General features: G+C 48.0%; 1 protein-coding gene across 11 annotated transcripts in view; it reads right to left on the bottom strand.

The window, feature by feature from the left end:
• Positions 1–16,192, bottom strand: part of PPIP5K1 (diphosphoinositol pentakisphosphate kinase 1) — a 50,673-nt gene that overhangs the window by 9,701 nt on the left and 24,780 nt on the right. For 4 of the 11 annotated variants that reach the window (XM_068203385.1, XM_068203382.1, XM_068203383.1 and 1 more), the window contains exons 27-31: positions 12,207–12,329; positions 8,332–8,394; positions 5,678–5,857; positions 879–1,016; positions 366–479 (exon numbers count right to left, since the gene is read on the bottom strand). In XM_068203385.1, coding sequence (XP_068059486.1) covers positions 366–479; positions 879–1,016; positions 5,678–5,857; positions 8,332–8,394; positions 12,207–12,329 — 618 coding nt within the window. The remainder of the gene's footprint in view (positions 1–365; positions 480–878; positions 1,017–5,677; positions 5,858–8,331; positions 8,395–12,206; positions 12,330–16,192) is intronic. The other 7 variants (XM_068203387.1, XM_068203393.1, XM_068203386.1 and 4 more) reach the window with 6 other exon arrangements.

The raw sequence follows: 16,192 nt of genomic DNA on the forward strand, positions 1-16,192 counted from the left end.
CACAGCACAAAATGTGAAGTGTGATGTTTCGCTTCAAAATGAAAACCAATTTATTTCATTCCCTTACTATTATGGAACAATCCCAGCTTCAGTTTGCTCCTCCTGGTTCCTGACACACACAATCCCTGAGTGTTGAGAGAGAGTCAACACTAGAGAAAGAAATATTGATTCTCTACTAATGCTTATTCTTGCCTTATATTGCACAATAAGCAAAATTAGAGCAATACCTAGATTGTATCTAATCCATGAAAGGAGGAGAATTTAACAGCTGTTTTCAGCCAGACTGGTTTCCTAACCTTGCTGACTTCACAAACTTCCCTCCCTCCCCATTACATTTGCCCTGACCGAGAGCGGAGCACACTCACACCAAGGGGGCTTATCCGAACGCGGGCGCAGCGGCAAGGACGATGACGACAGGATTCGCTGGGACATAAAGGGGTCTCCTGGTATCTGGCTCCCAATCATTGAATCAAACAAAGCTTCAAGAAAAAAAAATACACAGATCAGCAATATTCCAACAGACATAAAGGAATGGCTCGTAGCCCAGCAGTCTTGAGCAGGTGCTCTGGAAAGAGCTAAAGACCAGTGCCAATTCAGAGCCATGCCTGCCCATCAGCTCCTGGGAATCTGAGGCTAAGAGTTCCAAAGCGGGAGTCGGTATCCTCATCACTGTACTCATCAGCTACAGACAGACCTAACTAATTTTTTGTCACGTAAGTGGCCTAGGATGCCTTTGAGCTGGGTCCCATGGCTCATTCCTGGGCTAGAACACTCTGGGACAGGCTCTAGGGACTGCACTTATCACCAGTCCCGTCCCAAGAATGTAAAAGAGCAGAAGTGCTCCTTGCCTTGCAGAGACAAGCCCACCTGACCAGTACCTGCAGTGGACTGGACATGCGATTCACTGCAGCTCCTGCACACGGCTGTCAGGAACTCGTTGACCTGCCGCAAAGAGAGGGAGTTGTGCAGGGTCTCCAGGGGATAGATGGTGGGAACCATGGAACAGCCTTCAAAACCTGGAAAGAGACCCAAGCAGAAGATGAATAGAGGAAACAGTAGGGAAAATCCATGCAGGAGCACTCATGGCTGAAGGAGCTGGGCACTCTGGGAATCAAACAACAGGCACACTCAGGCCTCAGGTCATCTCTTCTAGCCCAAGAAAATCACCACGAAGCAATCCCATGCAGTAACAGATCTGAAAGCAAGCACCTGAGTACACATGGAGGGGAGAGGAGGAAAAGTATCTGGCAGCTGCCATTTTTGCTGCTGAGCCTGGGACACTTAAAATACACAGCCATGACGGAGAACTTGGCACAGAGCTTGGCACAGTGCCCCCTCTTACAGAAGCCCAACAGAATCAAAGTGGTGCCAACAGAATTTCCATCAAAGAGGTCCCACTGCTGGTGACCCCCTGCCTGGCACAGCCCCCTCTCCCCACAGCAGGGAGCACACACTGCAGCAGCTGCAGGGAGCCACAGAACCTCCCTGTCACAGCCCCCTGTGCACCCCTGACATGCTGTGTCCAAAGGAGGGGCTGGGTAATGACGTGAATTATTTGTCCCCTTAACTAGACTTCACTGCCAGCAAACCCAGAATGAGCAGAAATAGGCATCTCAGACACTTTCTCAGAGCTAAGCTGCATCACAACCATTCAGAATAAATCCTTTGCTGCCCAAACCAGCTAAGTATCATAGCAAAGCATCTTCCTCTTCATCCCAGCTTCCTGTAAATGCCTTGTGGAACCAAGCCAACCTGAACTGTCAGAGGAGCAAGGAAGAAACAGATGAGTCCCTGGGTATATGGAATGAGGCTGCCCCCTGCTCTGCACCTCTCAAGTTTAATGGCCTCTCAACTCCTCAGGGTTCCCATTCTGTGACCCCCCAGTCCCCTCCAAGTACCTCAAAAAGACTCTGAAAAGAAACAGTGTTTGTTTCTACAGAGAAGGAAAAATACTTTGAAATGCAAAAAGTAAGAGAGTTCTTGATGCAATCCGTGACAGGATGTCTGCCCAGCACACCAACAGGATAAAACTGACAACTGCAGCTTAGCAGCACCTCAGGGGAAGCCCTGGACCACCTGTTTGTGTACTGCAGACAGTTGTTCTAGTTACCTCCAGGACAGGCTCTTACCCTCACCTAACCCTCTGCAAGAGGCAAGGAGCATGAGCCATGAAGGTGTTCACTGCAATAAATAACAGTTGGTGGAGATAAAGAATCCTCCAGAGAGTTCACAAGGTTACCTATGCCACAAAGGGCCTACAAACATAATTCAAGACAGAAAGGATAACAAATCCTCAGCTAGGATGAAGCAACATAAGACACAGGGAAAAGACCACATTTTTGTGTCTGTTGCTGAGAAGTCCTGAGAGTGGAAGTGTTGAGCAAGGAAGAATATACCTTCTTTATTTTCTCAGAGGCCTCCTCGGAGACAGAGCTAAACGAAAAAGGTGAGGGCAAAACTTAAAATGGTCACTGAAGATAGTTGTGGAGCAGCCCAGTTTGAGGCTAATGTCATTTCACAACAGAATCTGGTTTGAGAGGGGCCAAAGTTGGCTCAGGTATTGCGGTCTCTAAAGAAAAAAGGAAGTTTAAATATAAGACAGGGCAAAGCAATGTCACAAAATACACTGGGGGCACCAATGGGGATCTGAGTGCTTGGGCTTCCCTTTAGTAAGATGAGGAAATCAAAGGTCCAGCATTAAAAGAAACATTAGACACTGACACACAGCTGGTGTGAAACCATATACCTGTATCCCCAAAGTGCCAGGTGCCTGCTCATGCAACTCTGCACAGCGCTGTGTCACTGCACCACTCTTGAGCAAGCAGAATAAAATGGCCAAAGTTTCCTCTTTCAAGGTGGAAAAGTACTGTGTTCAAGGAATCCTTCTCATTTGTGTATGGGACCCCACTTCCCTGCACACCTTGCTAGACCTGCTGAGCTGCTGGGGAAGAGGCCAACAGTGGCTCAAGCCACCACAGCACAGCTAAGGCAGCAGCCACCACTATGGATCACAGTCCCTACGTGTCTCCAGTGAAGGCTCCAACCACTGCTGCACCACATGCAGCTAGCAAAGAACCAACACCTTTGGGAAGGGGCAAGAAAAATAAGAAGTGACAGCAAGCCACAGGAACCATCCTTGACTGACAGTTACCCTGTGCTGACTGTGCAGCTACTGCTGATGCTCCTCTAAACTCTTTCCTGGGGCCTGAAGGGCAGGAGTCCGTGATGCAGGCAATGGCACAAGAAACTGGACAGAATTCCATCCATTTTGTACCAACATCCAACAGCAGCCCACAGAGGAAGTTCCGTGTGTCAATGTTCTGCATGCCAGCTCTTCTGGAGTGAAGAAGCACTTGTCCAGTCTCAGCACAAACAAAAGCACTCACCAGGCTCCTCTCTGACATGCATCATCAATCCACCCCTATTTTCCTGGACGAACTCCAACATGCCACATGTATATTGTATATGAAGGGTTATGAGTCTAGACAGCACAGGTGACTGTCTAGTCATGTGCCCCCATCAGTGACCCACAACTCAGAATTGCTACAGACATCGTCTGTCTCTTCCATATTCCTGTCTCCCCTTGAACTCAGTTAAGCTCCCAACATCCCCCGGTACCGTGGTAAGGAGCTTGGAAAAAACCCTCTTCTGTCCAAAGTGTCTCAACTCACTCCATTAGAAATCTTCTTGCTCCTTGATCTACACAAAACTGTGGATCCCCACCCCTTCCCTCAAGCCACTCAGCCACTATTACAAACATCCTTCCCAGATTTCTAATTTTGCAAATTTCTACCTTTTCCACATTGTCTCAAGTGATGATGGTCAGATCAGAGCCCACTGTTTTATATATAAGAGTTTGGGGCTGTTTCCTTTTGTAATTTAAATTCATTTACACTGGACATCACCACTACTTTCCTGCTCATCATCACAGGGCCGTTCTGTGTCCACAGCTGACCTCTGGCTTCAGTACCCGTGTGATTCATTACCAATATGAACTTACTTCACACATTTCTTTTTCCCAGCTATGACCACACAGGGTCCTAAACATTCCTTCAGGGCTCCACTGTTGATCTTTCCAACTATGGATGCCAACTGCATACTTTTCACTCACTGATTCTATCTTCTAATTCATGTATCCTTTGTGTGGATAGAAGTACAGTGGAAGGCCAAGAGAGGACAGAAGAATGCAGTTTTCACAAGGAGGAAACCTGGGCTGTCAATCATGTCTACTCTGAGAAGCGCCTCAGCAGGAATCCCAAACACATCAATGAAATGTGGGCTTGCTGTTGGACTGGGAAAACAGCATGAGCTTGATGGTGGAGATTTGATTTCCAGCTGGGAGGACTGCTGCACTGGTAAGGAGTTAGGTGAGGAGCACCTGACGCCTGTGTGGTGCTCCCTGTGTTGGGGCAGGATGCACCTCCCAGCAGCCTGCTGTGTCCAAAGCACTGAGCTCATTTTCTCTCCCCACCCAAGCTCACAAACATGGCCAAGACTTGTTCAGCCCTGGCTCTGGAGCAGTCTGCTGTGATCCAGCATCTCTTCCCTTGAAGCATTTCTGCTCCTTTTTAGAATTTGTTGCCAGGAGACCAAGGAATTGTCCTAATTACATGTGAAAAGCAACTGTCTCCAAATTGTCTGCTTGACAGAAAGGGCCATATCAAGGAAAAACAGATGTGTAAGAAAAATTCTCATCTTCTAGGCTCTGAAAATGCTCGGTCCTGCTGCCTCACTACATAGAAGGCTGCACTGTCTGTGCCCCTTCCACCTGTGGGTCTGAATGGAAAAGGGGGTCCATGCATCACACCACACAGCTCAGCAAGCCACATGCTCCGAGCAGCTCCTATGGTGCAGGTAAACCTCAGCAGCCAGCCCCAGCTCGCTGCCTCGTTCAGGGAGCAGCAATTTTTCTGCCTGTATGAGAAGCACCAAGGCCTCCATGCACCAGACCTCCCATCTGTGACAGAGGCTGAAAAACACCAGAGAAACAGCAGCAAGCTTTGATTTGTAAAATCTGGATTCAATGCTGAAATTGCCTACCTCTTCCCACCAGAGACAGGACACACTGAGAGGCCCTATCAGGCAGGAAAGATGCCATGCAGTGCAGCCACATAGAAGCTCAGCTCTACCCTGTCTTAAGTCAGTCTCTCTAGATACAACACACCCACAAGCACTCACTTCCCCAAAAATTCCACAGCAAGTTCACTCAGCTTGTGACCAGCTGCAGCACCTCCTTAATCTCTTCCTATACTCTCACTACTGACTTTGGTTCCTCCATTACTAAGGGGACACTCTGGCAGCTCACCAAGACCGGCACAGAGTATCCTGCCAGCAGGGCATCCCATCGATAGCAGCTCAGCACCTACCCTGAAGGGAGCTTAAGGGCTTACCCTGGCTAAAGGAAGGAAGCAACAAACAATTGCCAAAGATGGAAAGAGCAGTTACAGCCAGTTGGGGAGCGGAGGCTCCATGTAGAAAGGCTCCTGCCTAAGGCTCCAAAGCTGCTGGTACAACAGCCCACACAGCTTGCTGCTGCAGCAGCCCAGAGACCTTTGAGATTCGGTGAGGGAAACACTTTCCTTTTTCTGAAGCAAAGCATACTTTGCACTCTCAAGCAAACAGTGGTCCCTGCTCAGCTACAAGAGCATGGGACAGAGGCAGCTGCAGCGTGCAGTACCGTAAAGACACTCCAAGTCATCCTGCCCTGAGATCAGCCAGCTCCTGAAGAGGCGCAGGTGGTAGGAGCACTGCTGCAGGTGATGGGCTAGGGTGGCATCCAAGGAGATGGTCCGGCTCGTGGCACAGTCAGAGGAAAAACGGCGTAGCAACTGGGCAACGTGCTGGTGCTCCAACACATCTGGAGGAAAGGGGCCACAGAGAGTGAGAGGAGAGGGGCAGGTACAGCTGGGGACAGAGAAACTGCGGAGATGTGGGGATGGAGCTGCCAGCACCAGGGCCGCTGGGTGAGAAGGACCCACACCACACATTAAGCCCAATCCCTCCCACAGCGAGCAGGTCAGGAATGCCCTTAAGAGTTATGTCCCCCCAGTGACATCAGGGCAGACCAGACTCCCACCCAGCCCAGGCTTCACCCAGCTGCAGCACAGGGCACTTCCTGAGCAGCGTGGGCTGATCTTTGTAAGCGAATGTCTGACAAGTGAATAAATTTCAGGACACATTCCAAGTCCAATGCAGTTCAGGTTTGGCTAGATAAAAAGATCAGGCTCAGGGCCAGACGCCCTTCCGCAGCTCAGATGAGAAATCCAACAGTGCCAAGACTGCCAACAGTGCTTGAGTTCTGCATCCAAGCACAGCCAGGCACATCAGCATGGGAAAAGAGCAAATGGCCCAGCGTCAAATGAGCAGAGGCTGTGCAAGGGACTTCGGGGACAGCAGGGTCTGACTGAGAGCCAAGTGCTGAGAGTGCGGAAGAACAGAGAGAGCCCAGAAGCACTGACTTTCCCTGTCTTTGAGAACAGCCCTGTGCAATCTTCTGTGATATCCTTGCCTGGCAGACAAGATACCAGCATGCAGGCATGTCTTCTCCCTATACACAGCCTCAGGACTCGCGTCACTCACCCAAGACTTGTGCGACCAGGGCATAAACCATCTGGCCTGATGCTGAGCTTGACCACTACCCTGGTTCACCCATTCCATTTCACCACACAGAGGCAGCTCTCCAGAAACAAAATCCAGACCCAGAGCTGGGAACAAGTTTTGCATTCAGTTTTTTAAGTGGTTCATGGGGTAAACATCCCTCCTGCTCAAAGCAGTGCCAGTCCTAGACCAAATATCCCTGACTTGGAGCTCTCACCTGCTGGACCCCTGTCTTTGTTTTCTTGATTAAGAAGCACTTTGCCATCAGAAATACTAACTGGGGTTTTGGGAGAAACATGATGCCCAGTTTCACCCTATGGCATTTGGAGCAGGGGCAATTGCTTTACAGCATGTCTTACAAAGGCTGGAACTTGGTACAACCTTTGCAGGAAAGATAGAACAACAGACCCTGCTGACATACACCACGTGAGCTCCAATGCTGTCCAGACACACAGACAAACCAAGCAGTTGGCAACACTGGGAAAACCAAAACCAAGCAAACACAGAGAATAGGCTCCCTACTAGTTATTTGAAACAGTAAAGCCACAGTGACCTGTCCTTTCCCATTTCATCCTTCCCAAAACTTTCATTTTCAGAACGGTCTTCTGAATTTCATTCATCTTCCAGATTGCACCAAGCAGGATGTCTTCATATTCGCAAGCTGCCTTGATCATGTCAGGCAGAAATATTTGGTAGCGTTCAGTGATCTCCTTTGGTTCCAACTTGTCTCAGCAGCAGGAGCCATGCAAGAGGAGGGGTGCTGTGAAACCTTTTTAAAAATATCTGTGCAAGAGCTGGAGAGTGAACACTGGTTCAAGGCACCTGCTACAACAGAGCAGGTGGCCTATAACCTCACAGACTCACACTTTGGTTGTCAGGCAAGTAGCAACATGGAGCAGAGACAGTGAATTAGCAGAAGCTCTGTGAGACATCTGTCACCAAGCCCTTCCAGAGATACAGGCAGGATGGGATGAAGCAGGTGATGCCACCCCAGGTAGCACGATGCCCATCCCCTCCCCCCAAGCCAGCACCATCCACCGACAGCAGACAAGTAAGAGCTCTGGAGAGACACAATTCATGGGGTAACATCTGCAGAACAGGTGAGCCTACCTGTGCCAACATCACCATGCTTGGAGGAACCACAGGACCAGCCTAACAGAGAGGTTTCACAACAGGAGGCCATAAGGCTACCAGTACTCCTGACATGATACACCAGGTGCACTTCCTTCTTTCCCACCATACACTAGGCCCTTCCAGGTGACACACAGCTGTCCTAGTGTTATTCTTGTTTTCATTCTGCAAATCTGCAGTGTAGAAACTGAGGACCTAAGCTGCTGATGCTTTATGATATGGAATGGGCATCAGCCCCCAATCCAGTGGTATTCTCCCCCTGATCCCCACCCTCCCGACAAGGAGCATGGCAAAAGGCCTTAATGTCACCGCAGAGTTAAAGGCTGCTTTAGCAGCACACTCACAGAGCCATGGCTTCTGCCTCTTCACCTGGGACAAAAACACCTCAGGGGAGAGCAGAGGCAGCACTGAACAGTAACAGGGTATGACTGAGCACATTAGTCACAAGGAGACAATGGAGGAAGGTGAAGCATGTTTGGACACCAGATACACAAACACAAAAAAACCACAAGAAGGCTGAGAGGAGAACATGTGCAGAGAAAACTGAATGTGAGCATGGGGTTAGAAGTGTGAGGGAACATCAAATCCAGAAAGCAAACATACCATTAGTCGGATGCTTTGCAAACGACACAGAAAATCGTTTTACGGCTGGCATAGACAAGAGCTCTGAGGAAATAAAAACAGATCATCTCAGTTAACAGCCTGCTTCAAAGGATCCCCCTACCTTCATACACTTGATTATGCCTTCAGCTTCACCTTCCTGACCCCCACAACAGCTGCTCCCACTGGCACTACTGTGACACCTGACACTCTGCCTGCGGGTCTGACTGAACCCTTCTACATCTCCCCAGTCCTTGCAGCGCCCTGCCAGGGTGTCCCTGACACTGCACACTCAGCCACACTCTCAATCACTCTGTCAGCAATTCACACCTTCCCACCAGACCAGGCTCAGTCCAGTGCAGAATGCAGCCAGGCCATGCTCACAGCCACCAGAGCACATGTCCCAGCAAGTAGCAGCACCACAGGAGGACTGTTCTCAGGATTCACCTCTGCCCAAGGGAAACAAACACTGTTCTGCAGAGGGACTAAAGAGTTCCAGCAAAGGTACAGCTCAAAACAACCTCTTAATGCAAGCTATACAGAGCTATTTATGAATTTAAAGGCAAATCATCTTAGTAGGGAAGAAGGAAAAGACTCATGAAGACAAGCCTCTACAGTTCTCTGCTCAGAACATTTCAGTACAGGGAAAGCTTTGGGATACACCTGTCAGAGTTGTCCTCAGGCTTCTCCTGGCCATGCCCAGGCCAGGCCAAGTTCTCCCATACAAATCACATATCAGAAAGGCCGTGCAAGGACAGACACTGTGCATCTAATGGAGTGCAAACAGATAGGCTTTAAAGGACATGATTAGGCTCCACATGCATACACACACACACACACACAAAAAAAGAAAAAAAAAAAAAAAAAAAGGCTGGAAACTTTGCTTTTTTTCCACACTAGAAATTCCTAGTTATCGTGAAAAAGAATGGCCTGGATGAGATCATCTATATGTGGAATTTGATGTGAGACCCCAGCCAATCATAACTTTTGCTGCTATTTGGGATCTTTCAAGAAACAGTAGAAAACCCTTTTATTTCTCTTTCCTGTTGCATGCATCCATTCTCCCTAGCCCACAGGGTGTGCATGCCTATCCCCCTCATCAGTGCACCAATGCATGCTCCATACTCCCAATGTGTTTCTACAGCTACATGGAGTAGCTTGGCCAAATAATGTATCTAAACCAACTCTCACTGGAACTTCCTCCTCTAGTGTACCAGCCCTAAAAATTGTTTTTCTTTCTTTAAACTCAACAAACAGCATGACAATCTTCCCTACACATGCAATCCCTTGGAAAGTGTCTAAGCTCTCAAGCTGCAGTCAGCTGGTGACCATCTCCAGCTGACCCACACCTCCCCTTGCCCTGAGGGCACATCAGCTGAAATGGCACTGACCCAATTTACTGGATCTCTGGCTTCAGGCAAGCCAGCTTGAAATCACAACCATCCATGGACCTTCCCTCAGCTTGAGGTTCAGAAAACTTTCTGCTGAAGTGTTCCTTAGCCCTCCTCCAGCTCCAAGCAAAAAAGATTTCAGAAATAAGGGCCCTTGAAACTTCCCTGGAAACAAGGCAAGTTAACATCGGTGAAGTGCTATATGCCACACACTGCACCCTGAAGCATCACAGCCATGAAAAACTACCGAAGAGTTCATGCAAAAATGTGCTGCTTTTCAACATCATTAGTCTAAAGAACAGGTGGAACAGGTCTTAAAACAAATGTTCTCCAAGAATCTGCTGTAGCTGCAGTGCCACTGATTGCAACCACGTGTAGTGATATTTGGATTCAATTCCATTGTTCAGCATTGCAGTAGTGCTCATTTAAGCAGAAACATACAGATCAAGGGCTCATTTCACATTCTAAACTACTTTCCCCAGATGGTAAATGTCCTTCTGCTTCCTCCTTGTTTTCCCAAGCCCCCAACACTGTCCCTCCAAATGTCCTTATTGCAGCAAGGCAGTGACAGCACAGGGTCTCAGGGCATGCCAAGGAACGTGAAATCAGAAGTATGACATCAAGATTTATAATTCTGAGCTGTGTTAGACACATGCTAGTCAACTAAGTCTGCATTTTAGGTACTTGAGGGTACAACTGCATCTCAGCACAGAGAGACCTTGTCACTGAATTTAAGCTTAGCAGGAGTCCATGGCCTCAAATGCCTGTAGCCTGCTGCAGGCATATTCTGCTACACTGCCTACAGAGGCAGGCAGCCCAGCACCAGGACTAAAGAGTTCCAGCAGGTCTGTTCTGTGCCCAACTGGGCACAGAGCAGTCTCTGATGCTTTTCCCTGAGATTCAGTGCTGCCTTGGGCTACCACTCCTTGCAGAGTCAGGAAAGAACAGCCGCCAGGGCCTTTGCTGGCCTTTTCAGAGGCTCCACTGTGACTCACGCCCTGGTCTTGTGCCAAACACCATCAGCTTATTCTGCAACCTGTGAGTAGCCAGTACTTGCCGCCTGGGGCAGCTAAGACTGGTACACTGGGGTTGAGAACACTCCCATCTCACCCTTCCTGCCACGGTCATTCACAGCCCACTGTGTGGCTGCAAGTGCCCTGAGGAGGTGAGAACCAGCTCGGTTTTCTCTTACACAAGAAAAGCAGCACAGGCAGCTAGTGTACACAGTGGCACCTACAGAGTTCCAACAGGGCTGAGAATTGGACATCTTTCCATCCTGATTCACTAGGCCATTTTCCTTGCCTCAAAACTGGACAAAAAAACAGATGAACCAACCTCCTGTCTTTCCCAAACTACTCCCTTAATCCTCTTCCCACCTTGAAATCCAGCAATGTTTATGTTCCTTACAATCCCAATAAGAAAGGCACTCAGATTCTGCATTGATTAAAATACCAAGAAGACATGACATCCAAGACAGACAACCTTACATCCATCCATTCAAATGCTGGGAAACCTTAGGTGGATTTCCAACCTCGTCAGAGTATGCTGTGCAGACCCTGCCCATGGAGCTCCTCAAATCAGTGCTCCAGCAAATGGTATGTGAATCAGTACTGAAGAGTTTGAGTGAGTGTCTCTCCTATCAGGACCACACTGCCACATTGGACACTTGCACTTGTGCATTACACCCTCCAGCTGTTCCAGGACAGCTCACTTTGTCCCTGTGCCCCAACTTCCTTGCAAAAAACAACCCTCTGCTTCTCCCTGCACATTGCACCAAGTGTTGCTGGCAGGTCAGGGTGCAGCAGCACCCATGGGCATAGAGCATTTGTAACCTTGGCCCCAATGCCTTCACCAGATTGTCTTGCCGACCTTCCTGGCAGTTTTTGCACAGCTGCACAGAAACCAGACCTTTCAGTCCTTCTGCAGTACTTCATCCAAGCAACTCCCTTACCTCAAGCCTTTCAGGCATATTGCCCTTGCCTCCTGAGAGCCACCTCAGACTCTGCCACGCTCAGTGCTCAGCCTCGCTCTAGTGCCCATCTTATCCATGCCCAAGCATATCAGTCTTTGGGATGGCTGCACCTTCCATGGGGCAAGGATTACTGCCCCAACAAGAGCTTCATTTTAGCATCAGCAAGATGATCCAGGTAAGCAAGATGATGTGATCTGCTGGATTTCCATACCAGGACAAACCGATTTAATATCTGGACCAATACATTCCCCTTCACAACAGCAAGTACTATTAAAACATCAGACCAAAATCAGCAATACCACACATCAGCCTAAAACTCCTATCACAATGTCAGCTCCCTTCTGTCCTAGGAAGGATCATGATTTCCAGGTATATGGTAAAATTTATCATTGTAGATGTGGTGAAAACACACATTCAAGTGTCACTGTTTTCAGCAGTCCAAGTCTGTGCCGCAGGCATATCTTGAGACACCAGTGTCCACAAAGTACCACCCTGCTGCCAGGGAACACACATACCGTCTTTGTATGTCAGGCTGCTGGCAAACTTTTTGCCATGGCTGCGTGCGTAGTCCTGGAGGTTGGGGGCACTGGAGGAGCCTCCCAGTACAGTGGTGCTAAACAGCCCGGTGCACTGTGACCCTGGAAAGGCAGGGAAGGTGTTAGTAACACATATCCACTGCATGCAACTACAGAAAAGCTGGGTTAGTCAAAGGATGAAGAATGAACTGGCCACTTCACAAGCAATTTCAGGAAAAAAACATGATGCCTGGAAGCACAGGGAGGCCGTGTTCTCCATTCTAAATTCCACAGTGCCAAATGCAGAGCAGGTAGCCCAAACCTCAGCACCAGGAAAGTTTCTAACTCCATCCAGGGGTTTACTTCCATTTGGCTTTCTTGCCCTGACTTAGGAGAAACACCTTCACCCCTTTCAGTCAGCAAAGCCACACACTGATGCCAGAACAGTCAGGATGCCAAACCACTGATGTTCATGTCACAGAGGTTCATTGTTCTATTCTTCTGCCCTTTCTCTTTGGAAAGCTCCTTTTTGTGTAGGACGCTGAGGAGAGGAAAGAACTGTCTGATCTGTGGATCAGCCAGTGTGGATTCATCTCCAGTCAAACAAGCAGAGAAAGTACTGTGACCAGAGGACTTGTTCTCACAAGCTTGTACTTCACAGACGCTTTACTCGTCGTGCCTCACTGTTCCAGCACAGGAGCAATTGGCCCATGAACGAGCCTTGCAAAGCACCAGACGTGCACACAGCATGGAACTTTACCTACCCAGTGTCAAGGAACATGACATGCAAGGTGGAGGGCAACCTCATCCCTTGGGCTTTGGCTTTGCTTCTCCAAGGCACAGTGCTCTGAAGACTGACTTGACTTCGTGTGATATTTGAACACCAGGTATTTGAAAGAGGACTCTTTCAACTGACTGAGGAAAGCAACTGTGAGTCGAGACGAAACTCTATTATGGGCCAGACACAGCCACGGATCGGCTGTAAATTCTCTGCAAACAGTCTTGCTGCTGCATTCTGTACTGACTGCTCAAACCAACATTACTCCTACATACAAAGGCCTTCCTGAAACAAGCAGATTGATCTGGTTCCACCTTGTCTGCCACAGTAAAAAACCTGCAACACGGAACAGTGCAACTGTTAACTGCTGTGAAAGAGAACCTGCCTACATTGGAAGCAGCTCTTGATTTTAAAATACAGTACCATAGCATGATTTAGGTTGGAAGGAGACTGAAGCTTCTTTCCCAACACCCCAGGAGGACCAACTCAGATCAGCTTGCTAGGGTTTGTCCAATCAAGTTGTCAATGCCTCCAAGAAAGTAAATTTCACAACCTCTCTGGGCCCCTGCTCTAACATCTGGCACATTCATGGTGGTTGAAAAATTTGTTCCTCCTAGGTAGTTGGAACTTCTTGTGCTGCAACTTGTGTTCATTGGTTCTCCACCAGCCATCACAGGGCCTTGGGGATAGTCCACCTCTGTCCCCTCTGCAACCTCCCATGTAGGTGGTAAAAGAGCATTAAGGTCTCCAGTCCCCACAAGTTCCAATCTGAAAAGCACGGCTCTCAGTTTTCTCCTCCAACACCATGTGCTCCAGGCTTCCCACCCATTTCCACTGCCCCACAGTGGGCTCACAATCCTGACACACACACCCTCCACACCTCAGGGAGCCCAGGGCAGGACAGCAGAGCTTCAGGCACTCACGAGAAATGAACACATGGAAAGAGCCAAACCCCTTAGCTGGACAGTTGTACTCCAGCTGATGCAGCCTAGCATGCTGTCAGCCTTCCCTGGAGTGAGGACACATTGCTGCTTCACATCCACTCATTGCTCTGGGAGACCCCAGTTTCTGCAAAGATCCTTAAGCAGAGTTTCTTTGAAGAAAACACAAAGATCCTGAGTCTTAAAATGTTCTTGTATAAGCTTGGACTGAGCTGAGGACATCTGCTCCTGGGGTCACCAAAAGGGTCCTTGTAGCACTGAAATGCAGCTGCTCCCCCACTGTGACACTGCTGGTGGCTTTCCACAGCACAGACCAGCACATACATGCCCTTGGACATAAAAGAACTCTTGCCTGTAGGGTCACTGATACACAAACCTTAGAAAAGTTCCTCCTAATGCCTTAAATTGATGCAAAGTGCTGACTCAGCATGAACTGGAATCTGTTGGAATGAAAATGAAATTTTGTCATACATCAGACAGGATGATGCTCCTAATAGCTCTTCCATGGTTTATAACCAAACAACAATAAAAACCACACAACAGATTCATTTACTGGCAGATAAAAATGGAACATCAGTTTTTTAGGACTGTATATCTTGAGCAACCTCGTACTGTCAATCATGAAGCTAAGGATACCCCAGTGTTTCTGCTCTCCTGCTGCAGACAGAGGCATTAAGCCAGAAGAGAATTTACAAAGATGACTTTATGGACAACAGCAATTGTCTACAGTGAACTCCAGATGACCACTGTACCCAAAGTAACCACACACACACACACACACACACATCCTAAAGCACACAATGGCCATTTGGATTTAAATGTAGCAACACTTGCTAGAAATTACTGTACGTGCTGGATATTTACTCTGCATTTAATTGTCATATGTTCATTCACTATGTCAGATATATAGAAATAATCATTCTTGGTTTCCCTCTGGGAATCCCAGCACAAGGCTTCGTGCCACTGGCAGTACACCACCTCTACTGCTCAAACAGCCAGCAGTGATTTTACTCCATTTTTAAGGGCTCTTGTAAGCAAAGAAAAGTACTGAAACATCCCTAGGCTTTTCAAGCTAGAAGCACATTCACTATGGCAAACAATCCACAGCAATGCACTTGATGCTGCCCAGAAAAACCTGTCACACTCCAAAGCACAGACAAAGCATACTGCAACCACTTATTTTCAAATGAGAAATTACATTTCTTAAATTACAGTAGAGGCACAATTCTGGAAGGTATGGCAGCAGGGAAGCGCTATTGCAGGAGCCCTCTCATGTTCCCTGTTCCTGCATGCCTACACATATGAGGTTACACCAGGACAGATATTCCATTTTCCAGAGATAATGACAGCCAGACACTGACTGACAAGGTCAGGCAACAAGAGGTATGCTCAGCTTCAGAAAACTCAGAAACAGCAGGTAGTGCCTGAATGACCCCCCCAACAGCTGCTGAGACAAGTATTAAAGTCAAAGTTCAAGCTTCCAGAGTTCTGTATTATCTCTTAGAGAGAGAACCCATTTCAAATCTTAAAGGTGCAAGAAATTAAATTTCTAAAAAACAAGCAGAAAAGAAATCAGGAAGATTCCTTGAAGAGCTTGACTTGGACAGGTAAAGGGGCATGGTTCTTCATAGCAGGCCTCAGGTGAATAAAAACCTCACAGAAACACAGATATCCTAATCGCCAACTGTTGTGCAAGCTGGTGTGATACAACAGGTCTTTCCTGCTCAATCCTCCTGTACCTGCAAGACTTTACAGAGGAGAACCACGGCTGGGCTAGAAGTCTATGTCACAGATCAGATCTATCAGTTCCTACTCAAGGTTTTGTCCCTGCAGAGCTTCACAGGTGGAAGAGCAACCAGTACAGGCTTCCCAGCAAGGCACATGAAGCAAGATTCTGAAATTCAACCTGCCAGGATCAAATTTCAGATTTTGTTGTGAAGGAAAAGTAGTACTGTACAAAGGTGCAGAAAAGCAGTGGTCTTCTCTATTGCCAAAACAGACATTCCTCAAAAACCTGGAAAAGGCTGTAGTCCAAGGGCTGTAATATCTGCTTTCCAGAGCACAGGCCTTCTGGTAGTTGCACATTCAAACAGTAAAACCAGTTTGCAGTACCATTTGATGTACTCAGTAATTCTCCAGGCAGGTGCTCCTCCTTGACTGTGTGCCATTTCAGAAATTCCCATATTCATCCATATGGACTCACAAAATAGCCACAGGTTTCTTCAAGCCTAAGCACGGCAGTTTGTCACAGCTCACTGAATCTTGCA

The sequence above is a fragment of the Anomalospiza imberbis genome, chromosome 13 (genome assembly GCF_031753505.1).
Source record: "Anomalospiza imberbis isolate Cuckoo-Finch-1a 21T00152 chromosome 13, ASM3175350v1, whole genome shotgun sequence".
In the NCBI taxonomy this organism is placed as follows: domain Eukaryota; kingdom Metazoa; phylum Chordata; class Aves; order Passeriformes; family Viduidae; genus Anomalospiza; species Anomalospiza imberbis.